Below are 27,220 nucleotides of genomic sequence, written 5' to 3'. Positions count from 1 at the left end.
GCCCGGCGCGGCGAGGCCGAGGCACTCCGGGCCCTTTTCAAACCCAGCGGTAGCGGGGCTGCGGCCCTGCCACGAAATGGCGGAGAACGACAAGCCGGAGGCTGCGGCCGCTGCGCCGCAGCGTGCAGCCGAGAACGCTGCTGCTGCCGCCGCCAGCCAGCCGGCGCCGCCGCCGCCACAACAACAACAGCAGCAGCAGCAGCAACAGCCGCCGCAGGATGAGGAGGCGGCGGCGGCAGTGGCAGTGGCAGTGGCAGTGGCAGTGACAGCAGCAGCAACCGAGAGCGGCGGAGGCAGCGCTAATGGCGTCAAAATGTGTGTGCCGGACCGGGGCGGGCGGAGGGAGGCAGCGCGGCCGGGGAAGCGCGGAGGTGCGGTGGGCCCGCCTAGGCCGCGGCGGGGGGGGGAAGGCGGCCGGCCCTCTCCTACCCCCCGCCCCGCCGGGCTCCTCCCCCGCCGGGGGATGGAGTCGCTCCGGCACCGCTCGGCCCGAGCGCGGAGCCCCCGGTGTGGGCTGGCGGGGGGCGGCGAGAGGCGGCCGGGGCCGGGGCTGAGGCGGAGAGGTAGCGAGGGAGATATCTCCCGGCCCGGTAAGCTCCTGCAGTGTGGAGACCGTGGCCTGGGGGAAGGTGAAGTTTCCTGGTCGCTCAGGGTCGAGCCTGTGCTCGGGGAGGCCGCAGGTGTTGGCGGTGTGAAACCACCCCCGCGGGCGGGAGGCTGAGCTCTGACCGCCTCGCTGCTGTGAGCCTCCGGGCAGCTGTGAGGGGCTCTGGTCAGGCCAGGTCTCGCAGGATGTGTTCTAGAAGGGTTCAGGATCGTTTCCGCTTTTGTTTACGTTTCTTTCTGTAGTGGTATGTTTTGTAAAGACTCGGAACTAATCTTTGTTTATGTGAGAATGGTAAGAGCCCTATAGCGATTTGCTTTTTAAAAACAAACAACTCACATACATGCACAAGCGTTTCTTCTAAATAGTAACATTAACATATATGGAATATGTAAACTGTGCCTTATAAAGCAGGTCTGAAAGGAACGTAGTGTACCAGCTCTGTAGAACAATACCATGTATAACCTTTTATGGGTTTGGTTGTTCTTGATGTCAGGCTTCGAGGGTCATCATTCTTTACATGAACTAGATTTTGGCCTCTCATCATTGGAATTTCAATATCTCTTCTAATGTTATTCATATCTTGTTGGGAAAATACATTTATAATAGACCTACTGTTGCAGTACTTCAAAGCCGTTCAGATCTGTGAAGTTTTGACATGTTCTAAGCAGCCCAGGTCTGATACTGTTGCGTTTAAAAAATGCACGTGGGATCAAGTTCAATATAAAGCTGTAGGAATAAAGGCATATTTCATGCCTTTACTTGACTCCCTGTGAAATTCAAGTAGTTTACAAGTTATAAATTTCACATTACAATAAAACAGCAGTTTTGTGTTGGCTTTTTTTTTTTTTTTCCTGAGCCTGGCCCTCAGCTTCCAACTACACAAATTATGATTGAATTTTTACAGGAAGATTGTGACTCTTGCACCTTTAAGGCATATAACATTTTATTGCCTTTTTTGGGTTGCTACTGTTAAAATAATGACTTAATTTCTCTGTATCCCTCCTTCTGTCAGCAATTTTCCTCTTTTCCCTCCAAAACTAATCACAAGCAAATGAAAAATTCCAGTCATTCTGCATGGTAGAAATCACAATTTTATGTTTGAAAATAATACAAAGTTCTTGGTAACAGAGTTTCAAACCTTATTCCTTCACATACAGTTTCCAGTGTTCCCCAGAACACGTGTACAAAGGATTAAGCTGTCAGTGTGCAGGTGAAACATACTGCTTAAAAAAAAGTATTTCAGTAACCAGGTTTGCGTAGCGCTCAGATTAAACTGGAGAGGAATCCTGGTCTCAACTTGTGTGTTTATTGTATTGAGCAGTGGAAGTGTTCAGTGCAACAAAGCTAAACTGATCTATGTGCTTTAGAATCGTATGTTGTTGACCTCTTGCATTTTTGTCTCTGCTGATCTTATTTGTACTGACACTTGTGAGCAGAGAAGTAGAGGTCTGTTTAACAAAACCCAGACAGCTTTTAAGGCTTTCATGTTGATTTCTTGTGCTTATTATTTTGTAGACTTCTAGTTTTGTGTTTATATATGGAAACCTTGTCTTTTGTTTCCAAAACTTTATGGAAGTTCAAAGGCATTATTTTTCAAAAGTTAAAAATTGCTCTTTTTAATCAATGACATGCTTTTTTTAAAGATATTAATGTAGACATCTCTCAACCCTAGAAATCTGCTAGTGATTTCACAGACAAGTATTAATTAAATGTATAAAATGATTAGTTCATACAGAAGGTAAAGGGTACTATATTTTTTCCTCCAAGAAAATGTCAAGTCGTGGTTTCTGAGACTGTCTTTTCTGTGGGCTATAGGTGACTAACATGACATCACTTTGAATGTCAAGGAGGAGGGCGAGAGCTACATCCACAGAAGGATCTCTGCCTCCAGCTTGTTCACTGGCCCCTTGGTTTTGGCAGATGAGTTTTGCAGGAAGGATTACTTTAATTAATCTATTTTCAGGAGACTACCTGTGATCCCCACACTAAGTGAAGTGTCTTCTTTTTTTCCCAGATATAGGAGTTTATGCCAGACTTGTGTCTTCTGTGCTCTCTACTGGTTTGTACAGCCAGGTCTTGTAGAGCCTGTGGATTCTGTATTTGGAGACCTGGCTCTTCCTGTGCACTACATTGAGTATGCAGGGGCTGTTTTGTAATCCTTTAAGCAGGAAAGAGCTTAAAAGGCTAGAGAGAATCCATTGCTCTAATCCTAAAACTTAAGGAAGAACTCAGATTTTACTAGGGGTCTCATTGGGCGGGAGTCTTGCATTTGTAAATGGGACTGCATTGGAAGGAGCTGATCTGACTGGAAAACCTGATACTCTGCTCTTTCCCTCCCCTCTTCCTCCAGTTCCCTGCATTGTTCCCCCCATTTCACTTTATTACACAGCCACACAGGAATTGTATTGCCACAACAGACAGGATGGTGTGGAGGAGGAATGATGCAGAGGGAAGCTGGAGGATGCTTGAACCAGATAATGTGTTGTTGACTTTGAACGTTTTAAATTTTACAAATACTTAGCCCAGAGGAGTGTCCACACATTTCACAGTTGTTAATCCTCTTCTAATCCACTTGTAAACACAAGGACTGTGAAGTTCATGTCTTAGGAGTACTTCAAAATTTGGGAAAAAGTCATGGGAGAAATATGGACGTATTTGAATTGATTCGTCCCCGAAAAGTGCCCGAGCTTGATTGGATAATACATTCAGCTTCATGAAAGGCTAACTTGCATGTGCTCTTGCGTGCAAGACTGCTACTTACTCACTGTTTTGTTAATAACTATGCAGAGAGCTGAAAATACTAATTTCAGTTAATCAAAATCCATGATCTTGCCATATGTTGTGGTTGTAAAACTGAAATGCCTGTTTTGGTTAGTTTTACACCAGAAACCTTCCAAAGTGTCAAAATGAGGTAAAAATTAAGCCTTCTGAAATGTGGGGAAAAATGGTAAAGATAGTAACGTAATTTAAGAAGGAGGGTTCACAATCACTTTTGACAGACCTGTAGGACATTTCCTTGTAATTGTTCTGACTCCAGTTGCTAAAGCCGGCTTTTTAAAATAAACCTTTGTGTAAAAGTACTTTTTAAGTTTCTCATTAACTGCAATGAGATTTGAACTAGACATTGATGTGTATGTCTCTAAGTAGCATCTATTTAGTGTATCATATTTGTGTGACTTTATCACTAGATTCTTTCAGTTCACCTTTTTTAAAATAACAATTCAGGCATCTTGATCCTCTGTTAGCATGCTAAATCACCCTGTGATAGTAACACTATCGGGGTGCTGAAGAGTTATGGATATTTCATCTAATTCTGTTAAAAGTGTATAGTTTTATCAAAGTTGAGATTTGGGCTGCTTTAAAAGAAAGGAAGCAAATTTTTCTGCTTTTTCATCTAAAAATAAAAAGATTTTAAAAGGAGACAGCTGCTATTAGTAAATTTTTGAAAGACTGAGCACCAGAAGTCTATTTTGTTGTTGTTTCTAGCGGATAATACCTGGTGACTTAATTAGCCTTACATTCAGAGCATGTCTTAACACACCTATTTCCTATGCATTTAGCAAATTCTAGTAGTGTTAAGCAATGAAAGTGAAAGAGCATTCGTTGTTCTTAATTGAATTTTAATTTCTGTCTAAAAGCAGTCTGGCACAAATTGTAAATAAAAATTATTTATGTGGTAAATAAAATGTAAATTGATTTACAACCTATTAGAGTTGATTTTTCTATATTATTTTTACACTGAATGAAGTATACCAAGCTATTACATACGTTAGACTGTTTCAGCTCTCGCTTCTATGGTGAATATTGTGTAACTTAGTTGAGTCTGATGTCAAAATTATTGAAGCACCAAAGCATGGATGCTGTAGCTTATTTTTCAACTGAGTTGTATGTTGGTATTTGTAGTAGTTTCATAGTACCATCTTCCTGAGTCTTGGCAGATGTAATTGAAATGGAATGCAGCTGAAGTTGCAAGAGGTGCTTTCTTTACTTACAATAGTGAATAAATCCATTATAAAATTATTTTTTGTTCTAGATAAAGCAATGTATTTTGGAATTAGACTGGTAACATGAATTTATTTTTCCTAATTTGAAAAGCAGCATTTGACATCCTAGAAGTCCTAATAGCGTAGGAGGTATACAGCTATATATATATAGGAGGTATAATTGTCTAATGATCCAACACAAGACTAATATTTTTTGTTGTTTTTTGTTTGTGTTAATGTAGGGATAATGATGAGACAGCAAAAGAAGAGAAAGCACCTGTGAAAGAGAAGTATGTTGCAAAACCAAAGGCAATCCCTTCTCTTGGAAGCAAGAATAGATTCCACCCCTATTCAAAGGACAAGAATGCAGGCACTGGAGAGAAGAAGACTATTAATCGCAATAGAGTTTTTATTAGCAACATCCCATATGACATGAAGTGGCAAGCTATTAAAGATCTTATGAGAGAGAAAGGTAACTTATTCCTTATAATACACTTCACATAGAAAGGGGTAGAACTTAAATACAATGTATATGTCCTTTGAGCCACACAGATTTGATTTGACTTTTTCTTTTTTGTTGGCCTTTACTTGGTACATCTATCTCCCTTCCCACTCTTTCATCTGAGACAATTGCATTGCAGGGTAGGATGGGTAAATGAAGTGCTTACAATCTTCTGCCATTCTAGTGTGACAGTAGAGAGTATATGCATGACCTCATGACTTCTTAAAGAGATTGTGTTTTGTCTAGTTGTAGTCTTTGTAGATTTTTTTAAGGGCTGTTGTATTTAAGCAACACATTTAGTGTGTTAACATGAATAATAAAGGATGTCTTTCAAAAGTTGTTTTGTATTTCTTTGGTGGAATCTGGCTGTGGAATTAACTTTGTCTGCATTGTCACTACTGCCATGACTGTTTGTCTGGAGATTTGTATTTAAAGCTTGTTACTATTGTTGCAGTTCTGATAGAGTAATCTTACTACCCCAAATGTTTTATTTTAAGTTTGGGGTAAAATAATGCTAATATATGAATTATGTCAAAAGTTAGTTTTGTGTTTTCCTTGAAAAAATTGATTCTTCAAAAGTAATGCAAAGCACACTTGGCTTTTAGGCTGTGAAAAATGCCAACCCCCCCCCGCCCCCCCGTAACTGCTGGTTTATCTGTTGTAAGGTGACGTGACTATTTGATTGGTTTATTTACTGAAACTTCCTACTTTAGAAAGTGAGTGGCTTGCTGTGAAATATTTGATGTGTAAATTTGGTTATTATTGAAGGCAAACTTATGATTGAAGACATTCAGGTAGAAAGTCACCTTAAAACAGGTGTTGTGAGTAGGATGATATATGTAACACTTTCCAGTGAACGTTGACGTTTCATTTGTTAGGTTAAGGGACCGTATATCTGAATTTGTTCACCAACTATATCATACTGGCCAAAATATGATCTGTAGTATGAATTAGGTTAAATATAGTTGTTTGTTCTTAGCTTTTGAGAATGTGGCTGCTGCATATTTCTGAAAATTAGCTAAATTATATAGCCATTGACAGGAGGTATGTTGGTCTGGTTTTGATTGTTGGTGAATAATAGGTGCTTTTCTGTAGAGTTGCGCACAGGGGCACAGTAAAGAAAGATACTGGTGTTTAAATGCATTGTCTCTTGGTATTTTCCCTTTGTATGTCTTATGTAGTTGGTGAGGTTACATACGTGGAGCTGTTTAAGGATGCTGAAGGAAAATCAAGGGTAAGTGCCGTGGGCAACAATCTGCTAGAGGTTTAAAAGTTCCTCAGCAGTTTTATTTTTGTATAATACCTATACCAGTTATTGGAAAGTAAGTTTCATTTTTACACTGATTTTCATTAAGATAGCCTTGAGGATTCTGTATTAGAAGTAGTCTTGACACTTTCATGCAACTCAAACTAGCTGGCTGTAAAGGACAACATACTTCTGTAAATGTTAACAAATGGCATTTACTTAATTCTTTTTAGCAAACATCTTTGTTTTGGTACAAATCTGTTTCATATAAAGGATGTTCAATAAACCACTGATTTTATTTAAATTTTGTTAGCGTAGTATTCTCTTCTTGGGGCCAATGAGTATAAAATGTTAGCTAAGATTATACTGTTTGAAGTGCCTGATTTGACAGTTTTGCAGGGTTGGTACTCTAAATACTGGATTAATGTATTTGCTTTCTTAAAACTAAATGGATGGAGATGGTTGGTAGCCACAATGAGGCACTAAGAGTGAAGATTGTTAAAGCTCCTTTGTCTTAAAAATAGTCAAAAGTTTGGCCAATACTAGCTCTGAACCTGCAGTGAGAACGTGAAAAACGCAGGTTTGAGTCTTAACTGAGGTTGTATCAATTGTTGTAAATGACTTTCTTTAATGCTTGTTAAAACTAAGACATGCTGTCAGCTTTGCTTTACTTAAAGCAATCCTCAACTCTTTGCTTTATTAGAAGGATTCTCGTGCAGTCAATAAGGTTATTTTCTTACAAAGTAATTTCTCAATTATGCTAGTAATACCGAAGAGGTGTGCAGACTCCTTGTTCATTGTACTGGTATACTTGATGTAGGTAGATTTGAATTTTGTAGTCAGTGGGCAGCCTTTAATACCACGATGAGTGTCTTGATTAGTTTTTGCTTATGCTTTTGGGTTTTTTTTTTTCTTTCCACCCTTTTCCCCCCACCTCCTCTCCCCAGTTGTCCTTACATGGATCTGTGTGGCATTTTTCCAATTCTGGTTTGGCTCAAATAGAATAAATGATAATGTATTCTCTTGCATTTGAAAGGTATGTATGTTGAGAAAGTAGGAGAAATTCAGATTGGCTACCAGTAAACATCATGTGTTATGAATTTTGAAGCTGAAAATAACTTGAATAGTTATTTAACAGTGAGCTGGGATCTTTAACTGGAATCTTAAATGTGCTATCGTATGTGCTAACTGATGACTTTTTATTTTCTTTTCTTCTCTTTACATATGATGACAAATCATCGTGGATATAGGGTTGTGGGTAAGTTTCTTTTTCAATGTGTGTAGAAACACACTACTATCCAAACATTCTGTTAATTTTGACATTTTAAACTTTATTTTAATACTCTAAATGTTTTGTTCCCTCTAAGTGTGGTTGAATTCAAAGATGAAGAATTTGTTAAGAAAGCGTTAGAAACTATGAACAAATATGATCTTAGTGGAAGACCCCTGAATATTAAAGAGGTATGGTTATTGCTGCTGTTTTTAATTTGAAATAGTGAAGATACTATAACTACTGAGATGACAATACCGTGTTTTGAGCATCTTTGCTGTGTAATTTCCAGTTTAATTTTTTTATGACATTTTCTTAATGGGCTAAAGTGCCTGTTGGCTTGCAGAAGGTCTTGACACTATGCCAAGTGAACTGACAAAAAATCTATCCTAAAGTAAAAGTAATCTAATACTATTTTTCTTTAGAACAACTTTTAACTTCATATTCCTACCTTGGTGGCATCAGGTCTTTTCCAACCTAAATGATTCTATGTTTACATTGCTTACTTGCTTCAAAATATGATGCATAATGAGCTGAGTATCAGACTATTACATATGTGCGAAATTCAGGCTGGAAGTAGAGAACTTGTGCTGACTGGAAGGAGAAATTAATGTCAACATTTCTATTGTAGTGTTGTAGTATATGACGGTGTCTGATGCAGTTCTTTTTGTCCTGTTACAACTTTAATAATGGTATTAATAAATAAATAAAAAAAACCTAATTAAATTAATTCGATTCTTGGAAGAAGGTGCTAGACTGACAGTCCTTTAGATTGAAATCTTTTCTACTTGTCCATAGGCTAGGTACAGCATGTGAAGTGGCAGTGCACGCTTCTTCAACAAGTGCTTTGCCAATATGCCTCAACCCTCATCTGAAAGGACCCACCTCTAGAGGTGAGGGAATTAGGTCTCCATGCTAATTCAGTTCTTGATCCCTCTGACATGGACAAGGATATTAGTTGATAATTTTGATGGGTTTATGTAGAATTTCAAATAGTACCTTTTTGTTTGTTGCCAGTCCTCTTGTTGACGATTAAGTTGGTTTTATTTTTGCCCATGTTTCAGGATCCTGAAGGTGAACATGCTCGTAGGGCATTGCAGCGTGTAGGAGGACAGTTTCCAGGAGGACATGGAGCTGATGTGGCACCTGGAATAATGAATTTACCACCTTCTATTCTCAATAATCCAAACATTCCTCCTGAGGTTATCAGTAACTTGCAGGCAGGCAGACTTGGGTCCACTATCTTTGTTGCTAATGTAAGTTTAAAACTGTATTTTATAACTGTACTATTTGATCTTTGTAAAACTTGTTATATTTCCTGCACAGTTCAATTTTAATATAAAGAAGAAATTGGAAATTAGTTCACAATTAGTATATTCAACTAAAAATCCTGGATATGTAGTCAGATTTTGGGCATGAAAGATATGTTAAACTCTTGAGGCTAACATGCACTTTTAATTACTGCACAGTCATCTGTTGATTCGAAAAAATATTTTCTGCATCTTTTTGCTTTCTATTTAGAATTGCATTTCTTTTTTAATTAAATATACACTTCAGTTTATCTCGCTAGTTATTGTAGACTAACTTAAACTGTTATATTTGTTGGAACTTCATAAGTTCTTTATTTGCATAAAAGACTACTATGTCTGCAAGGGGACTTGTGGGAGTCCAGCTGCTCTTGACAAGAACCCATCCATTTCTTAATGTCAGTGTATTAATTAAAGTAAAATAAGTGTACGTAGTATAAATTGTTGCTTTTAGTTGACATTTTTGGACTTGGTTGCAGTGTGTATATATTACAAAATCCTGGCTATTGACATATATCAAGCATTTTGTGAAGCTGAAGAGTTGCAACAGTGCAGAAAATCTCTTCCAAATGTAATGGCAAAACAGACATGTGCACTGAAATCACTAATGTATTTCTGTGTGTAAGCTTGACTTTAAAGTTGGTTGGAAGAAACTGAAGGAGGTATTCAGCATTGCTGGAACTGTAAAGCGTGCGGACATCAAAGAAGATAAAGATGGCAAGAGTCGAGGAATGGGAACAGTTACCTTTGAACAAGCAATTGAAGCTGTTCAAGCAATATGTATCCTTGGTTTTGAAAATAATTGATCAGATATGTATTAGTCTTTAATCGCTTCTGATTAGTGTAGTTTTGAAAATGGCGTTTGCCTTGTAGCTGGTATATAGGGACTAGAGTGTAATACTATGCAGATTACATTTTTAATAGTGACTGAGTTTACTGCTGGGGTCTGAAAAGGTGTTACTGATAATGTTGAAGATTAAAATATGTGGGAATGTGACATGTGTGAAACTAACTTTTATATACCTAACAGCTTGTATAGTCTTTTCTGGCCTTTGAATTGATGTTCTAAAGATTAGTTAAGGAAAGATAAGACTCCTAAAAGTGGTACAGAAATAAAATAAGTTACTACAGTGATTCATCTGAAATAGTTAAATTGTCTTCTATAGTTAGATTCCTTCACTTGCCTTTCTTCAGCTATGTTCAATGGACAATTCCTGTTTGATAGACCCATGCATGTAAAAATGGTAAGTTGCTTACGTTTCTTTCTACCGTACACATCTGCCAAAACATTGAAAGGACTATAGCATAACATCCTTGTTTTTTATCAGGATGACAAATCAATTCCTCATGAAGATTTCCGTGTTGCAGACAGCAAAACTTCACAATTACCTCGTGAGTATGCACTGTTTTCTACTCCTTGCACTTAATATATGTTGATGTAGAGTCTTGGAACAGTTTAGTTGTACTTTTGCTTACTGTGGTCTCTTTATGATACCGAAGAAAATCTTTATTCTGGTGATACTTAATTTTGTTTACAAGGTGGTCTTGGTGGCATTGGCATGGGACTTGGACCAGGTGGACAGCCCATTAGTGCGACACAATTGAGCATGGGTGGTGGAATGGGGAGCATGGGTCCAGGAGGTAAATCTTTGTTCTTCATTTTTAAGTTTTACAGAGCTTTAAGTTTAAAATTGTTATTTCTGTGTTTGGAAGAATGACATTCTCTTGACAAAGCAAGCCTTGTGTAGTGTGCTTTTGAGATGTTAACTGTTCCTGCTTTTTTTAACTCTGTTAGGATGTTATCTGTCTTCTAAATGGTGTTTGTCTTTTTGATTTAAAGGTATGGGGATAGATGGTCCAGGATTTGGCGGAATGAATAGAATGGGAGGCGGTACGTGCAGTGAATTTCTTTGCATTAAGTATTTTTTTAATATTGTATAGAAAACGCTCTTCCTTATTTTACAGGACTTGCTGGATTTCGTGGAATGGAAGGAATGCCTAATATGGGAGGATTTGGAGTCAACCGAATGGGAGGTAGGTGAACACTGTTCCCATACACTTATTGGTTTGCAATATTCATTTATTAAAAGCCTCTCCTTTAGGTATGGGTGATGTAGATAAGTTCAAAGGAAATACAGTCAGTGGCGTGAGTGGAGGCTTAGGGAGTAGTGTCGGAGTTAAGTATTTAATAGGTGCCTCTGACTTGTGCATTAAATCCACTTCTATTTAAACAAGCAGCTGTGAAACAAGTGTTGTATGAACATCAGTTTGGATGTATATAACAGGATATTTCTGGTTTTTTGCTTTGTTCTCTACAGAAATGTTCCGTGGTGGAATGGGAGGAAACATGGACAGAGATTTTGGTCGTAGTGACATGGCATTGAACCGTGGTTTTGGAGATTCTTTTGGAAGGATGGGTATGGTAGCTGTTACATTTCCTGTGGCAAATTGCAACGTAGTATTAGAAGAGTTTTACTAGAAGAAGGAAAGACCTGGTTTAGTTTGGTCATCTTCCTCTGTCCCCTCTTCCCTAGTCATTACTGTAAAGATGTAATCTGAGTGTTCATGATAGCCATTGCTTAGCATGGAGGTTAAAGTGTGGCGTGGTTTGTTGTTTTTTTTTTTTTTTTTTAATCTGTAAAATATAAACAAAATAACAATTTGAGGAAAGCATTTAGCTTCATGCTGTTAACTTTCTGAGTTAGGTCTTTTGGGTATTAAAGTATATGCTTCTGGTAATCCTGAACAAGCTGCCCAGGTACCACCTTTGTAACTTCCAGGAGCATGCTTTCGCAAATGCATGCTGGGAAATTGTTTTTACTGCAAATCAGGGAGCATTGGATAGGAATGGTCAATCTGGTGCCATTGGTTTTCTTCTTGCCTTGTGAGCTCAAGCAGCTTGGAGTGGGATTTATTTGCCTCTTCTGTAACTGAGCCAGCTTTTGTTTTGTTTATAGATCGTGTCTTGTTGACAGAGTTAATTCTGTTACTTCTAGGTTCTCTCAAATTAGATTTTTTTTTTTTATCTTAAGAGGCCTGGAAGTACTTAACAGTAGAGCCTTCTTGCACTTTGTTACTATACTGTTAACTGGATTAACACATTATCGGAGACAGGTTTTCTTTTCCCTCCTCCCCATTTTTGTCCCTTTCCCCCTCCCTTAATTCACCACTGTGAAAGAGAAGTGCTGCTAAGAGCATAAAGTTCATCTGGTCTAAAAGTTGATTCTTTAATTTTTTTTTTTTTTTTTTTTTTTTTGGGCAAGTCATAACAAAGGGTAACTCTTGTATGCTTCTCTTTAAGCACTGGTAATTTTGTAGAAGTGATAATGTAATAAGCTTGTCAGTTGTGTTAGTCCTTATGTCTTGCAACTGATCTCTTAGAGTGAAAGTGTACACTTGATTTCTGTTTACTTGCAACATAGGATAAACGTCTGTTTCCTGAGGGGAAAATCCAAAGCCATGTCAGTTATAAATGTTCATACAAGCAATGGATTTCTGAATCTTCTGGTAACGGCATTGGTTTTGAAATGCATGAACATGGCCACTGTGAGAAACTGACATGGGGGTCATTCATTCACTAGATCCAGCAAGCTTCAACTTATAACTAGATCCAGCAATCTCACCATTTAAATACTGTTCTGAGAACCAAGATGAGAGTTTCCCAACTTACCCTTAAATAATGGAAGGAAATTGTAGGGATTTACAGATATAATAGTTAATAGATATTGTGTTTAATCATGGAAGATCGTAGTGTATTCCTGTTACAATATTTAGGTTAATGGTATCTTAAAAGGAAATGCTGTGAGTGCGTTTGCCTTTAGTACCCTGCCAGTTTCAAGGAGGGCAACTTAAGACAGTTTTTGATTGGGCTAAGGCATCAATTAGTGAAAATCAGGATGTTTGATTTGCAGCAGAATCATTTGAGTTGCTGTTTAAATTGCCAAAATTTTGAAGTATCCAGGGAAAAAATCAAAGGTAGTGTCATAGAGCATCTCCAAGCATATAATTTTATTGGTCAAAAGCCGTTGGGGGAAAATGTACAGGTAAAGGATGTCTCTAAGGTGAGAAACAGCTGAAATCTTATTAGGATTATTTGAGCTTTCAGGTTGGGTGTGGGTTGGTGGGGTTTTTGGTGGGGTTTTTTTTTGTTTGGTTTTTAAGTGCGTCTTAGATTGTTGAGGAGACTCTTTTTCCTTTTATAAGAGAGTGGGTATAACTGGGATGCACTCACAAACAACTAAGGTTTTCTAGCTCTGGAAAAGTGGGTATATTTTTTTTTCTTCACAATTTTAAGGCGCAAAAAACACTCATGTTGACAGCAATCTCAAAATTTGACTTGGTGTTTTATTACAAGACCCTCTCTGGCCTAATGAATAACTATTAAGATCTTCTTCGTATACAAACTGTTGGCTGAAGTACTGGGAGTAATCCTGCTGGTGTTGACAACTGGTAGGTTTTTTTTTAAACAGGGTAGTCCATATTTTTTGAGGTCTTGGTATGGCTATGATAGCATGTTGTCTGAAAGGAGACAAATATTTCCCACAAGAGACTGGCAGGGAACAATTGTTGCTGTTTTGAACTGTGTGGAGAAAACGAATCTAATGAAGACTCAGCAGTGACCTTTTTAAGATATTAAAACAATGGTGTCTAGCATAAAGATGACAGCTATTGATCTATTTTGCCATAAGTAAAAACTGACCTGTTTGTTCTAGGTATGAAAATCAAGCAAGAAAAATGCAACTGACAGTACCACTCTGTTCTGCAGTGACAGAAATTTAGTTGAGTTTGTACAATTCTAGAAGCTCCCTGGGGATTACTTTCCTGAATATTAGCACTTCAATTAAAAGAATTATTTTTATCCCACTCTAGAATCAGTCTCTGATACCATTCTGGAGATTGCATGGTTCTGCCAAATATCTTTTATTAAGCATCGATTTCCTTTCTCCCTTTTCCCCACCAAAGTCTATCAATTCACTCTTCCTATGCAGTAAAGGAAGACACTAGGAGAGCTGCTGCTAGCTTTTGCATTGGTTTCTTAAAAATGGGAGACACTGGGGCATTTCTGTACTATGAAGTTCAAATAAGATGAACCCTTCTGTTTTGAGGCTGTTCTTACCAATGTGGGAAATGGCTCATTTAGTTTTAAGAAGTTTGTGCTGCTGGCAGACTGTCAGTGGGGAGAAAAGCTAGAAAGAAGTCAGAGTAGCTTAAATCCCATAATAGAGGAGGAGGAACTAATGTTACTAGATGTTTCCTATTTAGTTTGAATAATAAAGGCACAGGTTAAAGTGTTCTGTAGAAAAGAATTGCTAGGTAACATTGAGACTGGTGCACTTCATAGTCTGTGCTTTGTTGTTGTCACTAACTGGTGGTTTCAGTGTATGTCACTATTATTTTTTTCTGTTTAGGTGGTGCAATGATTGGTGTTTTTGCAGGAGGAATGGGAGCGCCTAGCATGGGCCCAGTAAGATCTGGAATGAGTAGGTTAACTTGTTTCAATAGAATGTAAATGCATAGGCAATGTAATGATACGGTATATGCGTAACTGTATCAGAGGATTTTGTTGCAGTGTAGTGTCTTGCCAGTGTTGGAAGTAGTAGAATTCTGTTGCATGTGACTGCGAGTCTGATAGTTTTTTAAAGCTGTTCTGTTGAGGTAAAAGTTCAGAGGAAAACTTGCTAATACAGTCTTTCCCTTAATCTTGTTTTTGAAATGGTTTTAACTTCTGGTTTGGAGGGAGAAGTGATTCAAGTAAACTTGTGTTGCAGAAAAAAGACAAATGGGCACAGTTATTTGTGTGAACGTCATGAAGCTGAACTTCAGTAATCTCTCATTGTTGAAATAAAAAATCAGCCTTGAATTTCAGATTATCACTCAGTTTAATTTTGTGCAAAGCTCCAGTACGGAGTTTGTATTACAGCAAATGTCTGAGTTCCTCAGACTAGAGCAGATGAGAAACTAAAATCTTGCTAGTGGCAATCTTGAGAGGCATAAGGCTTAAAGAGAAGGTCCCTCATGAATGATCTTGATAGTTTTGCTTTACATTAATTTTTAATTATGAATCCAGAAAGATTATAATAGGATCTTAGGTCTTTATATAATATACATTAATGTATTTCATTGCATGTATCATAGGAAAGTCCATGCTCTTCACAGTACTTGCAGTAACATCTGTTCTCTGCAAAATATGCTTTCTCTAGAAGATTATGTCATTAAGTGTGGGTATGGCTGCATTAAGTAAAGCTGAATGTGAATGCAGGAAGCAAAATAAACAATAGCGTATATGGTCAAATTATCTGTATCTTGACATTACCACAGTTATTTACTTGATCTCTCTTTAGTACAGGGTATCATATTTTTATTAATTAAACTGGACAGCCTTTAAATCTTAATTCTTGTGTTCAACATTTTACTACATTAGATGGTGTTTGGTTTTTCCTTTTATTTTTGAACTGACACTTTATATCTTCCAATACTTTGCCTTAAAATACTAGCCATGCTGCTAGATAAATCATTGTGCATGTATGAAGTTATGTTTTATATTACAGATGTTTTATTAAAGTTACTTTCCTCTTGACACTTTTTTTTTTTACAAAATACTTATGTATTTATTACTAACAAGATATTTTTATTTTATTCTTTTCTTTTATGTAGGTGGTGGAATGGGTGGTATGAACAGTATGGCTGGAGGAATGGGAATGGGGATGGATCGGATGAGTTCTGGTTTTGATCGAATGGGACCAGCTATGGGTGGAGGCCTGGACAGGAACATCGATATCGATCGAGGGTTTGTGCCTGGCCCGATGGGAAGTGGCATGAGAGAGAGATTAGGCTCTAAAGGCAACCAGATATTTGTGAGAAATGTAAGCATTTGAATACATAGAAACCATGAGCTTATTTTGTGTGCACATTTGATTACATGCTGGTATTTTTTGTAATATTTTGTTATTCATAATGCTTTTTTTATTCTAGCTTCCTTTTGACTTGACCTGGCAGAAGCTAAAGGAGAAATTCAGTCAATGCGGTATGTATATGAGTTTTGTCCCTGCTCAGCCCCATCGACTTCATGTGTTATATGGCCTCTGTTAGATAAGGACAGGAAGACAAGGTTGTTGCCTTATCCTGAAGAAGAGTCTGGCGAGCCTAATCTTTCTTACTTCCCCCAGCTTTCCTGAGTTATATAAATAATTTTTAGGCATGACATAACATATGAGACCAAGGTACAGTCTGGGCTATGTTGACGCTGAGTGCTCATCTGCTATAAACTTTAACCTATTCAATTAATAAAATTACTCTTTGAGCTTTTTCTTTTTTTGGAGCAGGTTATCACGTATCCTCTGGCCAACACAGAGTATATAATGTAGCATTTATTTTGAGACAAATGCATGCAGGGACATGTCCAGGTTATACATTACTTCCAGAAATGGTGCTGCGTCAAATCAGAGTTAGTAATTTTGCCAAAGTGGCAGATTGTTTTTATGCAAATAGATGATCCTGATTAGCATATTTGCAGGCTGTAATGCTTCTCCTTTATGTTAAGAAATAAAGTCCCTTTTTATGTAAGATAAAGGATTGCTACAAATATCCAATCTTTTTATCTAATTCAGAAAAGTCTTTTCACAGAAGTGAATGAAAAATGAAGGTTGGGTGTAGAAATATACAATTGTTTTGAAAACGCACTTTCAGAAGGGAAAGTTTTAACTGAATTACAGGATGGCTTTTCTTATTTTGGAGAGACAGAAAAGACAAATAATTCAAAACATACTACTGATACCTAAGACAGTCTTCATACACCTATTTGCAGATTTGATATAAATTAGAAGTCTCAGTTCATCTGTGAAAAATTTTCAGATTTTCACATTTTTGTATCTGGAGGAGACAGTGAAACAGATTCTCTGTTTTTAGAAGTCTCAACTGGGCAGCTTTCAGATAGTTCAGAATTATTTTCATTATCTACTCGGCAACTAACAGATGTAGTAATTATGTTGAATTGGTTTTAAGAATTATAAGCAAATATTTAAGCAACAGATTGTATTCACGCCAGTATCATAAGGAAATATAAAGACCATGTCTCCGTATGTTCAGTTTCTTTCAGTGAAAGGCCAGTCTTCTATTGTATGCTACTTAAGAATAAAAAGTTATCTATTTTAGGGAAAGGTTTCTTGTTCCTAGTGGCATTTGGGGGCTCAGGAGTGGTGTGCTACAAGAGACCATAAGCAAAAACTCATTAGCTCCAGGCACTGAACATTCTCTGAGGTACCAAGACATCTACATAAAAATGTTGTCTCATGAGTTGAGTGTCCAACCTGAAGAAGACACTGCAGGACTTGAATAGTGCATGCTACTTTGCCACCACTCCTAACCTGGTAACTTTATTGTTTAAAAGGTTCTAATTTTGCTCTGCAGCTTCTTTACAAAATCACTTCACTGTTGTGATTGCGTGGTGTGCTGCTGTGATGAACATGGTGGACTGGACTGAGCTATAATTCACTTAACGCCTGTCAGTAGTCGCACTTCTGGCAGCGTTGGTAACTGAAACACAAAACTTTCCCTTAGCCTTATAGGGCACTTTGTTTCAAACTTGAGGTGAAATACAGGCATACTTCATCTTATGCTAGCGTGAAGGAAAGGTTTGAAACAATGGATCTTAATTTGGACTCTTCGCTGCTGTTTTGGCCTGTGTCACCTTCCCTGAATGAGTGAATGAATATACCATCAGTCTGAAAGTGCTAATTTCATGTCACTCTAGACCATATTTTAAAATGCTTTTTTTAACTTCTGATGAGTTAAGTTAGTGCACTGAAGGCTTGAAATAACTGCTGTTTAACTTATTTATTCAGGTCATGTAATGTTTGCAGAAATAAAAATGGAGAATGGAAAATCAAAGGGCTGTGGAACAGTCAGATTTGACTCACCAGAATCTGCTGAAAAGGCCTGTAGGATAATGAACGGCATAAAAATCAGTGGCAGAGAAATTGATGTACGCTTGGATCGCAATGCATAATTTAAAACTGTATGTTCAGGAACATTCCTATGTCTGTTTAGCTTCTCTACCCTAGTAAGTCATTTTTAGTAACATTGTATGCTTACAAAAGCTGTAAAAAGGAACTTTTAAATCCCACCAGCCTTTAACAGTATAGTGTTTAATATACTGTGATACTTGTTAACTGAATCTTACTATGTTTGGTTTTTAAAGACAATTTGCCTGATTTTTGTTGGTTTTTTTAGAGGCACTGAGCACCTGCAGGTCGCTATAGACCATGGAAGCTTTGGATGCTCAGTGCCTTTGGAAAATTAGGCCAAGTGTCTCTAGTCATTCAGTTTAAATGAATGGTTATACTGTTTTTAATAAAATAAGCCATTTTCTCTGTTAATCTCAAGATTGCATAGTGGGATTTGTTTAGTGTTTTCTGATTTTCCCCCCCCTCCCCCCAGTGTGTATCAACATTGTAATGTAAAAACTAGATGTCTTTTTTCAGAATTTTGGTTTTCTATGTGCATTGTAGTCATACTGTAATTCTTGACTCTAAAAGAAAGGGCTCCAATTAGGCTGTGATGTTTTCGTTCTACTTAATATTACTTTAATGACATGACTTAGTTCTGTAAATAAGATTTAGAGCCCAATGGGAGTTTTGTTGTTTTGTTGGGTTTTTTTAATTTTATTTTGACTAAATGAAGAAACTGATCTTTCTCTCCTGCTTTTATTTTTTTCATCAGTATAATCACTGATTAAAATTAGTTACCACAGACCCTTGTAGGATTGTTCCCTATGATGCCAAGTTCATATAAAATTGATAATATAGTAAATACTAAGTACAGTACAAGACAAATTGCTCCCAATTTTTTATCTATTTTCCAGCCATTTAGGTGAACTGCTAGAAAAATAAAAACCACAGAACAGATAAGAGAAATGGCTGTGTATGTCAAACCACTGCTGTTCACTTCTATGGGTCCTGATGTATTTATGAAGGCGGTTTTTATAAACCAGGGTATTCCCAAACAGAGCATATCAAATACGTTGGATCCTACAATGTTAGACATAGCCATATCTCCATTTCCTGTGAAAGAAGAAATACATATAAGTCTGCTTAATTGTATTGTACAAAATTGCCAAACTGTTTTGGAGGAACAGACTGTCAGCCCTCAATTTCTCAGAGCACCCTTTTCAGACTTTTCATTGAAAGAACTATAGTCAAGATTCTACAGAACATGGTTTTGGGTACTACAAGCATTAAAAAAACCCCACAGTCTCCCTAAATCACCAGCATCTGTGCAGTTGCACTTAAAATAAGCTAGACAGGCTATTACAAAATCCAGTCATGTTTAAAATACCAAGACCTACAGTTGTGTTTTCCAGTAAAACTGTAACACTTGATCAACAACAAACCAATCTAGAATACTTCTCTGAGATACTCTTGAGAAGTTTTTAAATCTCTGAGCCACAGCTTCTTCAGGTAAGCTATTTATTTATTATTGGTAAGCTTAAGCTTTAGAATCTGGAGCGAAATTTTGAAGTTACTCCTTGAATTTCTGGAAATGTTGACCAGAATTTTTTTTTTTCATAGTACCTTTTAAACACATCCATTGGAATGAGCGTGAATACTAAAATCTTTACCTTTTTGAGCCACCAGCACACTTGCAACTGTATCTGGTACGCTTGTTCCTGCTGCTAGTAATGAGAGACCCATTACTGATTCTGGAATTCCCAGTGTTTCACCTGTAGTTGATAAATAATGGTAAAAGATGCAAGTATGTTTTTAGTTTGTTTCATCCAAAGAAATTGCTTTGGACTTTGCTGGAAAAAGGATCGGTCATAATACGGTAATTTCAAAAGGAATCTGTCAGCTAACTTGACTAAATACGAAGTGACTGAACCATGAAGTAGTTAACAACAACAATATCATCCTGTCTTTGTTCTTCAGTCAAATAAAAAAGGAATTGTAGTATAGTAACCATCTTAACAAGTTTCTCAAAGACCTGAGTAGAATGTCCTCAGTGGTCAAGACAATACCAATTAAGATTTTTTTTTTCTTTCAGGTACAGTAGAAGTTTTAAATATCTAACAATTTACTCCTCTCCCCACCCCCGGCCTTAACTTCCACAAAATATAATAGTCTTCTGTATTTTTTTGGCATCTCATTATTAGTGCTCAAAAGTCTCATGATGCAATAACTCTTATAATTGTCCTCTGTGAAGGGGGAGGAAAAAAACACATAAATTTTCTTGGGGAGGAGGCTCATTATGATCGTTACTACAGTACAGTCAACTACATGGCTTTAGCATTTCACTCCAATTAGAAAGTTCTTTTGTTGGATTTTGAAGAATCAAAATGCAGAAATTTTGTGAGACTTGCAAGTGCAAGTAATCCTTCAGAAGTGTGAGTTTCTTTATCTAAACACTGGTTTAAATTAAGAAAATTTTTTGTTACTTAAACATCTTATTTTTCCCCACCTTTTTTTTAGCCCCACATGTCCTGCAAGCATATTGATTTCTCACTTAAAATACAGGGATTCAAATCTTCAAAACTGTTTTAGCAATTGAACCACTCACAAGCATCAATAATGCCAAAGTATTTGATACCTGAACTCAAATTATTAAGTAATTACTTTGTCTTAAACTTTTTTGTTCACTGAAAGGTATCTTAATATCTCTTTTTTTAAAATCTGAATTATTTCTTGCAGTATTTGGACATTAATAAGAACAATTTCCTTAAAATAAGAGGCAGTACTCTGTAAGCTAGGTCAGCAGTGCTTGCTTAGTACATACCAGCTTAGTCTAGGTCAGCCCAGTAAATTTATATTTCAAACTATTTGTTGGTTCAGAGGGACTAACGTGATCCTGTTGGAGAACTTGTACTGGTATTTATTCTTCCATCACTCCTAATGTAAGAGATTTGTAGGATGGGGGACCAAAAAGATCAGCTTTTGTAAACTATCCAGGCTGGAAAAATCATGGTTTGTGGCAAGCAAACCAAGGTGAAGTAAGAATGAACCAGCCTTATGTATCCAAGTGTAGTTTCTAGCCCTCTAAAAGTTACAAGATAGAAACTAAACTCAGGTGAATCTGATTTACTTTTTATTAGATAAATCTATTCTCTATTTAATCTGTAGGGACTTTTTCTGGCAACTGACCATAAAAGAGAGAATGGTCTTATTTTTCTAGCCTTTAGTTAATTTTGTGTATCACTAGCAATATCTTCCTATAAGTAGTCATTTTTTATTTGCTAGCAACAAAAAGGTGTATTAAGTTAGATTTGTTCTTGACCATCAAAATTTAGTCCCCAGCTATGATACTTTTGTGACATTCTGATAGGCTGTTTATGCAATGATAGAATCTGAGTCTCCCTTCATGAAAGAACCTGGACTTGAATATAATGTATGTGTAATTTTTAGTGGTTTAATGTGTAAATAGAACATATTTGACCTAGAAGTAGTGGGCCAAAGACCCCAATACTGCTTGTGTTGACGCTTCAAAGTGAACTAACACACTGTTTGAATCTCCAGTGTACCTGCTTTCATATGAATTAGTACTTTCTCTAGTAGAACAGCAATAACTTTCATTTTAATCCTGTTTCAAAAGCTTCTAGCATTCAGACAGTAAACCCTTGCTCTTTAGATACAAGTGGAAAATTATTTGACCAAGGAGTGAACCTGGTGGGTGTTTTATCCAGTGATCTACTAGTAATTTCTCAAAGGTTTGTGTAGGTCTGTTTCTGCATTGAACAAGGAGTTATTCATTGAACTTAAGTTGAAAACAAGTTTAGGATGCTGAACTAGCAGAATACTTGAGTAGGATTAGCGAGCTATAATGTGGAAATGGCAAGCTTTGTAGTATTTCTTTCTTGATTAGAGATTTGTTTTCTGCTTGTTCTTAAAATTAAAAACTGGATTTTTCTCAAGCTGGCTGGAGAAACAGTGAATTGAGAAGACCTTTAATACCTTAAGATATTTTTAAGAGAATATTTTTACACAGAAGTTCATACCCCTTCTTTCACTTAAATGCAATTCTTCTACTGCTTCGCTTTATGATGCAGATTTGTAAGACGTACACACAACCTGAGAATGTTTAATAAATGCATGATGCTATAATTGAAATAAAATAGTACAACAATTTGGGAGGTTTTTTTGGCAGTTAATGCCAAATCTCTTACTATAGTGTTAAGAAAAATATAGGTATAGAAAAAAAATGGCTCTTATACGTAACCCCGAACCTTTAATTTCAGTCTTGGTGGATTCCATGTTTGTCAGACTTCAGCTTGACAAGTTCATTGCTGTGTAATTGTTTCACTTCAAGAAGCAGTTTAATGAAACTGTCTCTTTTAAAATATAGGCTGTTTTTTGTAGCTATGTAAACAAATTCTCAATCATGTGATGGTAAGCAGTCTGAAGCAGCTAAACTCTGAAGTGGTTTTCATTAGGTGGAAGAAGGTGGCAAAAACTAAGCAGTCAAACATAAGTTTTTGCTGGGTTTTTGGGTTTGGTTTTTTTACAGCAAAGTATATGTTGCTAAATTGACTGTTAATTGTGGGAAGGAGAACTCATCACAGGAAGAAAACTTTTTTCAGTGATTCTCGATGGGTTGATTCTGTATAGCAGCAGCAGTTTAGGTACCTACCTGCTATTGTTACCATCCATACAAGAACATAAGTTATTGCAGAAATCCATGCTGCTGAAATTAAAAATGTCACCATGAACCAGTTCCTCCAAAACTGTCTTCTGCAATCTGGTATAGTCAAATAGAGTAGCGTAATAATAGGAAGGGATAACACCCACAAAATTCTCTTCATATCTGCTTCAGGCATGGTGAAGACACTTGGATGATCTGTTGAAGAAAAAGTAACTCTTTTAGGTTGTAGCATTAAGTTTGAATCCATAGCATAGTCATATTACTGGCCTCTACTTGTGAGGATACTGAAAAAAGGTAAAAATACTTCCTCAAGTTCTAGCTGTGGTCCTACCCAGTACCTGCGTCACACTGGACAAAACTCTGAAATCAAATATTCTTTATTACTGGTTCTCTTCTAGTGACATAAAGTGGATGAAAAATGAACTTTTCTATAAAGGTTTACACACAATGTTTACCAAGAGTAAGTACCAAGTGCTGGTTTTTGCGTAAGTGAAGAGGAAACTGATGATCTGTGGCAACATCATAGCTGTTCCTTTTACTTCTGATATAATGCATATTTGGGGCTATGAACCTTCCATTGTTGTAAGAAAACAGTAAATATTAGTACGGTACCAATGTGTCTTTTCAACTGATTGCATTTTACAAGCAACGTGGCTGGGAAGTTTCAGATATGCACAGCAAAGACTGATGGAAGTCTGCTGTTCTAATATGACACAAATGAGCAGCTATCCTAGCACTCCTCTAGCAACTAACTTCATGTAAATACCACCACTCAGATTTTGCTTAATGTTACATTCCAGGGAAGAATAATGATTTACTTAAATACTATACTGGAGTTCTTTTGTGAACAAAATCTTACTAATATATCAAAATTGACTCTGTATTAGAACTGATGCAGACAGGCATGCAGAGTGCTAGACAGCTGTAATAATACCTTCAGAGATTTCGTCAAGCCCGTGCAGGCTTGTCGAAAGTTGAGAGTAGTCCAGCTCATCTTGAAAAATTCCACTGTCTGTTCTTGACTGTTGACAAATTAGAGGTCCACTCTCTTCCCTCCATCCAACCAGTGGCTGCTGCTCAGCATTCTCTTCCATAGCTTTTGTAAAACACGTACAGCAGGGACTGAACTTTTTCATGAGGTATTGATTGATTTTAATGTCAAAACATAATACCAGAATATAACACCCATATATCAATAATAAGGATGCGCTTTCATACCTGGAATGAAAAACAGATTTTTACATAACTTCTCATATAAAAAACCCCCAACTCTTGAACTTGTTAAAATGGCTGGCGTAAGGAGAGAGAAAACTTGCATGAGTAGCAAAAGGAAAACACACAAAAGCATCTATTGGCAGTTGTATGGCTGGTGTCATGGAAGTTCATGCGTGTCTGTGTCTTTCAGCAGTTTAATTCCCCTTCCCTGCAGAATCTTGTGTACTGTATAGCTGCATGTTTTCCAGGGGTCTTACTGATTGAACGTCTTACTGATGTTTGCGAAATTGAGTCTTCATGTGATGGTTAAAGAGAGGGGATAGTATGTGCTATTTTGAGTTAGAAACTTCAGAGACTTAGTGCTGGACCTGACTAAGTTGTTGAGGTAACAGGAGTTTGCGTTGACAGAAGAGAGGTAAAACATCAGAAGCTTATCATGTGCTTCTGGCAGACAAATGTTTTTCTTAACAGTGATGCTATTAAAGGAAAGGCTCAAAAGGAGTAAACTATGAAGACTTAATTGCTATGCCAAAACAGTTCTGATAGAAATTGTGACGTCTGTACAAACAAACCTATGCAGATCAGACTTTATAAATACACAGGGTTTGAATGTTTAGGTAATAATCTTTACAAGCATTGTGACTTTCTAGCTTTTTTTTAAAGCCAACGGGATGTTAATTTCTGTTAGGGAGTGGCAGTTCAGCCCACTTGAAGTTCGGGGTTTGGGTTGGTTGGTTTGTTTCTTTTTCAAAACACTGTCTCACTAATCTCCAGTCAACATGAATTCAACACTACTTGTGCTCTTACCAGTAAATTCTGTTGTCAGATATCATCGCAAGGACCGCCGCTACACTAATTGTATATGCCAGACAGTCTCTAAACAGCGGCCAACAGGATAGCCTCGAAACCTGCAGATCACAGATTTATTTACTTTTCTCAAACTTGTCTGTAATACTTTCACTAAGTGCTGTAAATGCTGCATCAATATGTTGTTTCTATATTATGTAAAAATTTAAGATTCTTAGGAATGACTTAAGTATGATATTTAACAAGTTAGTGTTTTTAAAAACTTTCATAGCAAGTTATCTTAAAATGATTACATGCTGGTTTTGCTACTAAATAATAAACTTGACGGTTGTCATAGTAAGTCTCTCTTGGCTTTTGTTGGCAAATCAGAAAGGATAACCATTTGGCTCTTAGGAGCAGAACTATCAAAGTTGATACATACCACGCTGGAAAACAGCCCACAAGCTGCAGAAATACCAAGAAGATTATAGATTGCTGATCCAAGGATGGTGCTGACACCGATATCTCCCCTTGTCATGAAGACTCCTATAAGGAAAGTGACTCTGGTACGTTTCAGTTTGGCATGCAAGGAAAAGAATTCTAGATTCTGAGGAGGCAAAACATATGTCTCTTACCTAGAAAAGCAGTGACAAGCTCTGGAGCAGAGCTTCCAGCAGCCATAAAAGTTGCTCCAGCAACATCCTGAGAGAGGCCAAGGCCTGAGGATAGAGCAAAAGAATTGCTTAAAAAAATAAGTACTTCAGTAGTCTGTACCCATTACTTGCATTAGTGTATAATGTCAGAAGCTACTACCGTTTAATAGAATGAACTTTGCTTACTTTCATACAGTTAATGCGTTTATTTGAAATTGGTAAAATAATATATTGAAAACATAGCGTCATTTATTGGGCTAATTTATTTCTAACTATTACAGAAATTGGTTTAAATACCAGGAAAAAAAGTACTGATAATGCAAGAGATTTGAGCATGATCTTAAAATGTAAATGGACATACATATGCGGGCTTTAACTCTGTTCGATATGGGTAATAATTGTGGGGAAATTCCTTGGACTCTAGAGTGGTATTGCTACATGATCCATGTCAAGTCTGTCTATCTTCCAGGGAAATCCATGCTACTGTGTCTTCACATACCAGAAATACTAGTTAAATTCAAACCAGTGCTGCGATCTTAAAATCAAATTTTCACTTCATATGGACAGTGTAAGAGCCTGTGTCTTGCTTGAATGAAATGAGATTTTTTGTTCTGGTAAGTTGACTGTTTCTGAACTGTAACTTGCTCTGTGGATCAAGTTCTGCACACTAAGAACAGGGACATATGGCTAACTATGGAAAAAGTCTGACAAATGCTTATTTATCATCAATAAAAAAATATCAGCTCTACATCAATGTTTAAGCTTACATTTTCTGTAAGTGTTATAGTCTAGAGAACGTTTTCCAATGTCCAGGGATGAGTTTCCCTAGGAAATTTTTTAATAAAGCTGAACTCCCAGCCAGGACCATCTCTTTAATTCAGTGGTCTGCTGAAGCCAGGGGAATTATTACAGGTTGATTAAATTTCATAGAACAGTTGTAACCATGGTGTTCCTTTCCCTCCTGTGTCATACCATTAGTATGTAAACAGTAGCTCATCCTGATGCTTGTTCACCACTTTGGGAGAAATACAGAAACTTGAGCAAGGTACTTTACTGCTGTCCTTTAATATTGGGAAAGTTTTGGATTCTTGGTTTGGTTCCCCCACCTCTTTTTTTTTTTTTTTTTTTCTTTTACTAATAACCTGGATTATCACTGGTTACTCCAAAATTGTATTGTCAGTTTAGTTAATACTGAAGAAGTTTTTCAGATTTCCCTCCAGGCACAAGGAGAGCAAATTTTAAATGACTGCCTGTGCAGAATGTAATCAGAGTATGTTTTTTCAATAGAATATTGATACATGTCTCCAGTTAAACATTGTATTGATAAGTCTAACTATGCACAGAGACTCTGAACTTTGTCTCCAGAGCACTCTAACTTCGAAGCTTTTTTAAAGAGAAAAAGATCAAGGTGTTAACTTACATTCACTGATGATCTCTAGAGAAGGTAGGAAGTAGTCATCACACACAATGGACACAGCCAAAAACATGTAAAGTATAATTATGAAATAGATAACGATTCCTCCATCCTTTCTCTCCTGCGGTGTAAAAAATCCTTCAGGAAACTCCGATGAAGAAGGGACACAACCCGTCCTGTTTTCTGAAAATTGAGTACAAAGGTGTTACGTATCCTCCTACCTTTCCATTTTCAGGCTGTCGGAGTTCTGCGGATTAGAACTATACCTGGTTTCAGTGGATTTCTGCCTTTCAAAGGGATCTATTTTTCAGTGAGGGTCAATGACTGCTGCAGCAACACCCATAAAGCTGCAGCAGCAATGTCACCAAAACGTTGCACACCTGGGCCGGGGGGTAACACAGCTCGCGAAGGTGCGGGAGCAGAGCCGCCCGCGGGCCGTGCCGGGCCGTACAGCGGGCGAGCGGCTCCCCGGCCCCGCCGCCCGGTCCCTACCTGCGTCTGCAGCGAGGCGCTGGGCCCGCGCCCCCCGCGGCGGCTGCCAGCCCGGCAGCGACAGCAGCACCAGCAGCAGCACCATCCGCGCCGCGCGCCGCCGCGCGCCCGCTCGCATC

At 37.5% G+C, this 27,220-nt stretch overlaps 2 protein-coding genes across 4 annotated transcripts; one reads left to right on the top strand and one right to left on the bottom strand.

Annotated features, from left to right (window-relative positions):
* On the top strand, nt 1-18,661 carry MYEF2 (myelin expression factor 2). Of its 2 annotated transcripts, XM_054837565.1 has the most exons (17): nt 1-315; nt 4,833-5,062; nt 6,274-6,326; nt 7,589-7,596; nt 7,706-7,799; nt 8,673-8,864; nt 9,542-9,695; nt 10,110-10,159; nt 10,244-10,307; nt 10,455-10,556; nt 10,756-10,806; nt 10,881-10,949; nt 11,234-11,332; nt 14,324-14,395; nt 15,570-15,778; nt 15,888-15,939; nt 17,756-18,661. In XM_054837565.1, the coding sequence occupies exons 1-17, from the start codon at nt 77-79 to the stop codon at nt 17,917-17,919; spliced, it is 1,902 nt and encodes a 633-aa protein (XP_054693540.1). In that variant the 5' UTR covers nt 1-76; the 3' UTR covers nt 17,920-18,661. The 2 variants fall into 2 exon arrangements, with proteins under 2 accessions (XP_054693540.1, XP_054693541.1); XM_054837566.1 differs by lacking the exon at nt 14,324-14,395.
* SLC24A5 (solute carrier family 24 member 5) lies at nt 18,603-27,220 on the bottom strand. 2 transcript variants are annotated; one of them, XM_054837560.1, is made up of 9 exons: nt 27,102-27,220; nt 26,616-26,792; nt 25,178-25,261; nt 24,985-25,088; nt 24,564-24,664; nt 23,476-23,759; nt 22,530-22,736; nt 19,531-19,632; nt 18,603-18,973 (listed from the first exon to the last, which is right to left on the bottom strand). In XM_054837560.1, the coding sequence occupies exons 1-9, from the start codon at nt 27,217-27,219 to the stop codon at nt 18,651-18,653; spliced, it is 1,500 nt and encodes a 499-aa protein (XP_054693535.1). In that variant the 5' UTR covers nt 27,220; the 3' UTR covers nt 18,603-18,650. The 2 variants fall into 2 exon arrangements, with proteins under 2 accessions (XP_054693535.1, XP_054693537.1); XM_054837562.1 differs by lacking the exon at nt 27,102-27,220 and adding an exon at nt 26,876-27,095.

Source organism: Grus americana, chromosome 10 (genome assembly GCF_028858705.1).
Source record: "Grus americana isolate bGruAme1 chromosome 10, bGruAme1.mat, whole genome shotgun sequence".
Taxonomy (NCBI): domain Eukaryota; kingdom Metazoa; phylum Chordata; class Aves; order Gruiformes; family Gruidae; genus Grus; species Grus americana.
Note: the sequence above shows the minus strand (reverse complement) of the source record. Positions and strands in the feature narration are given on the sequence as shown.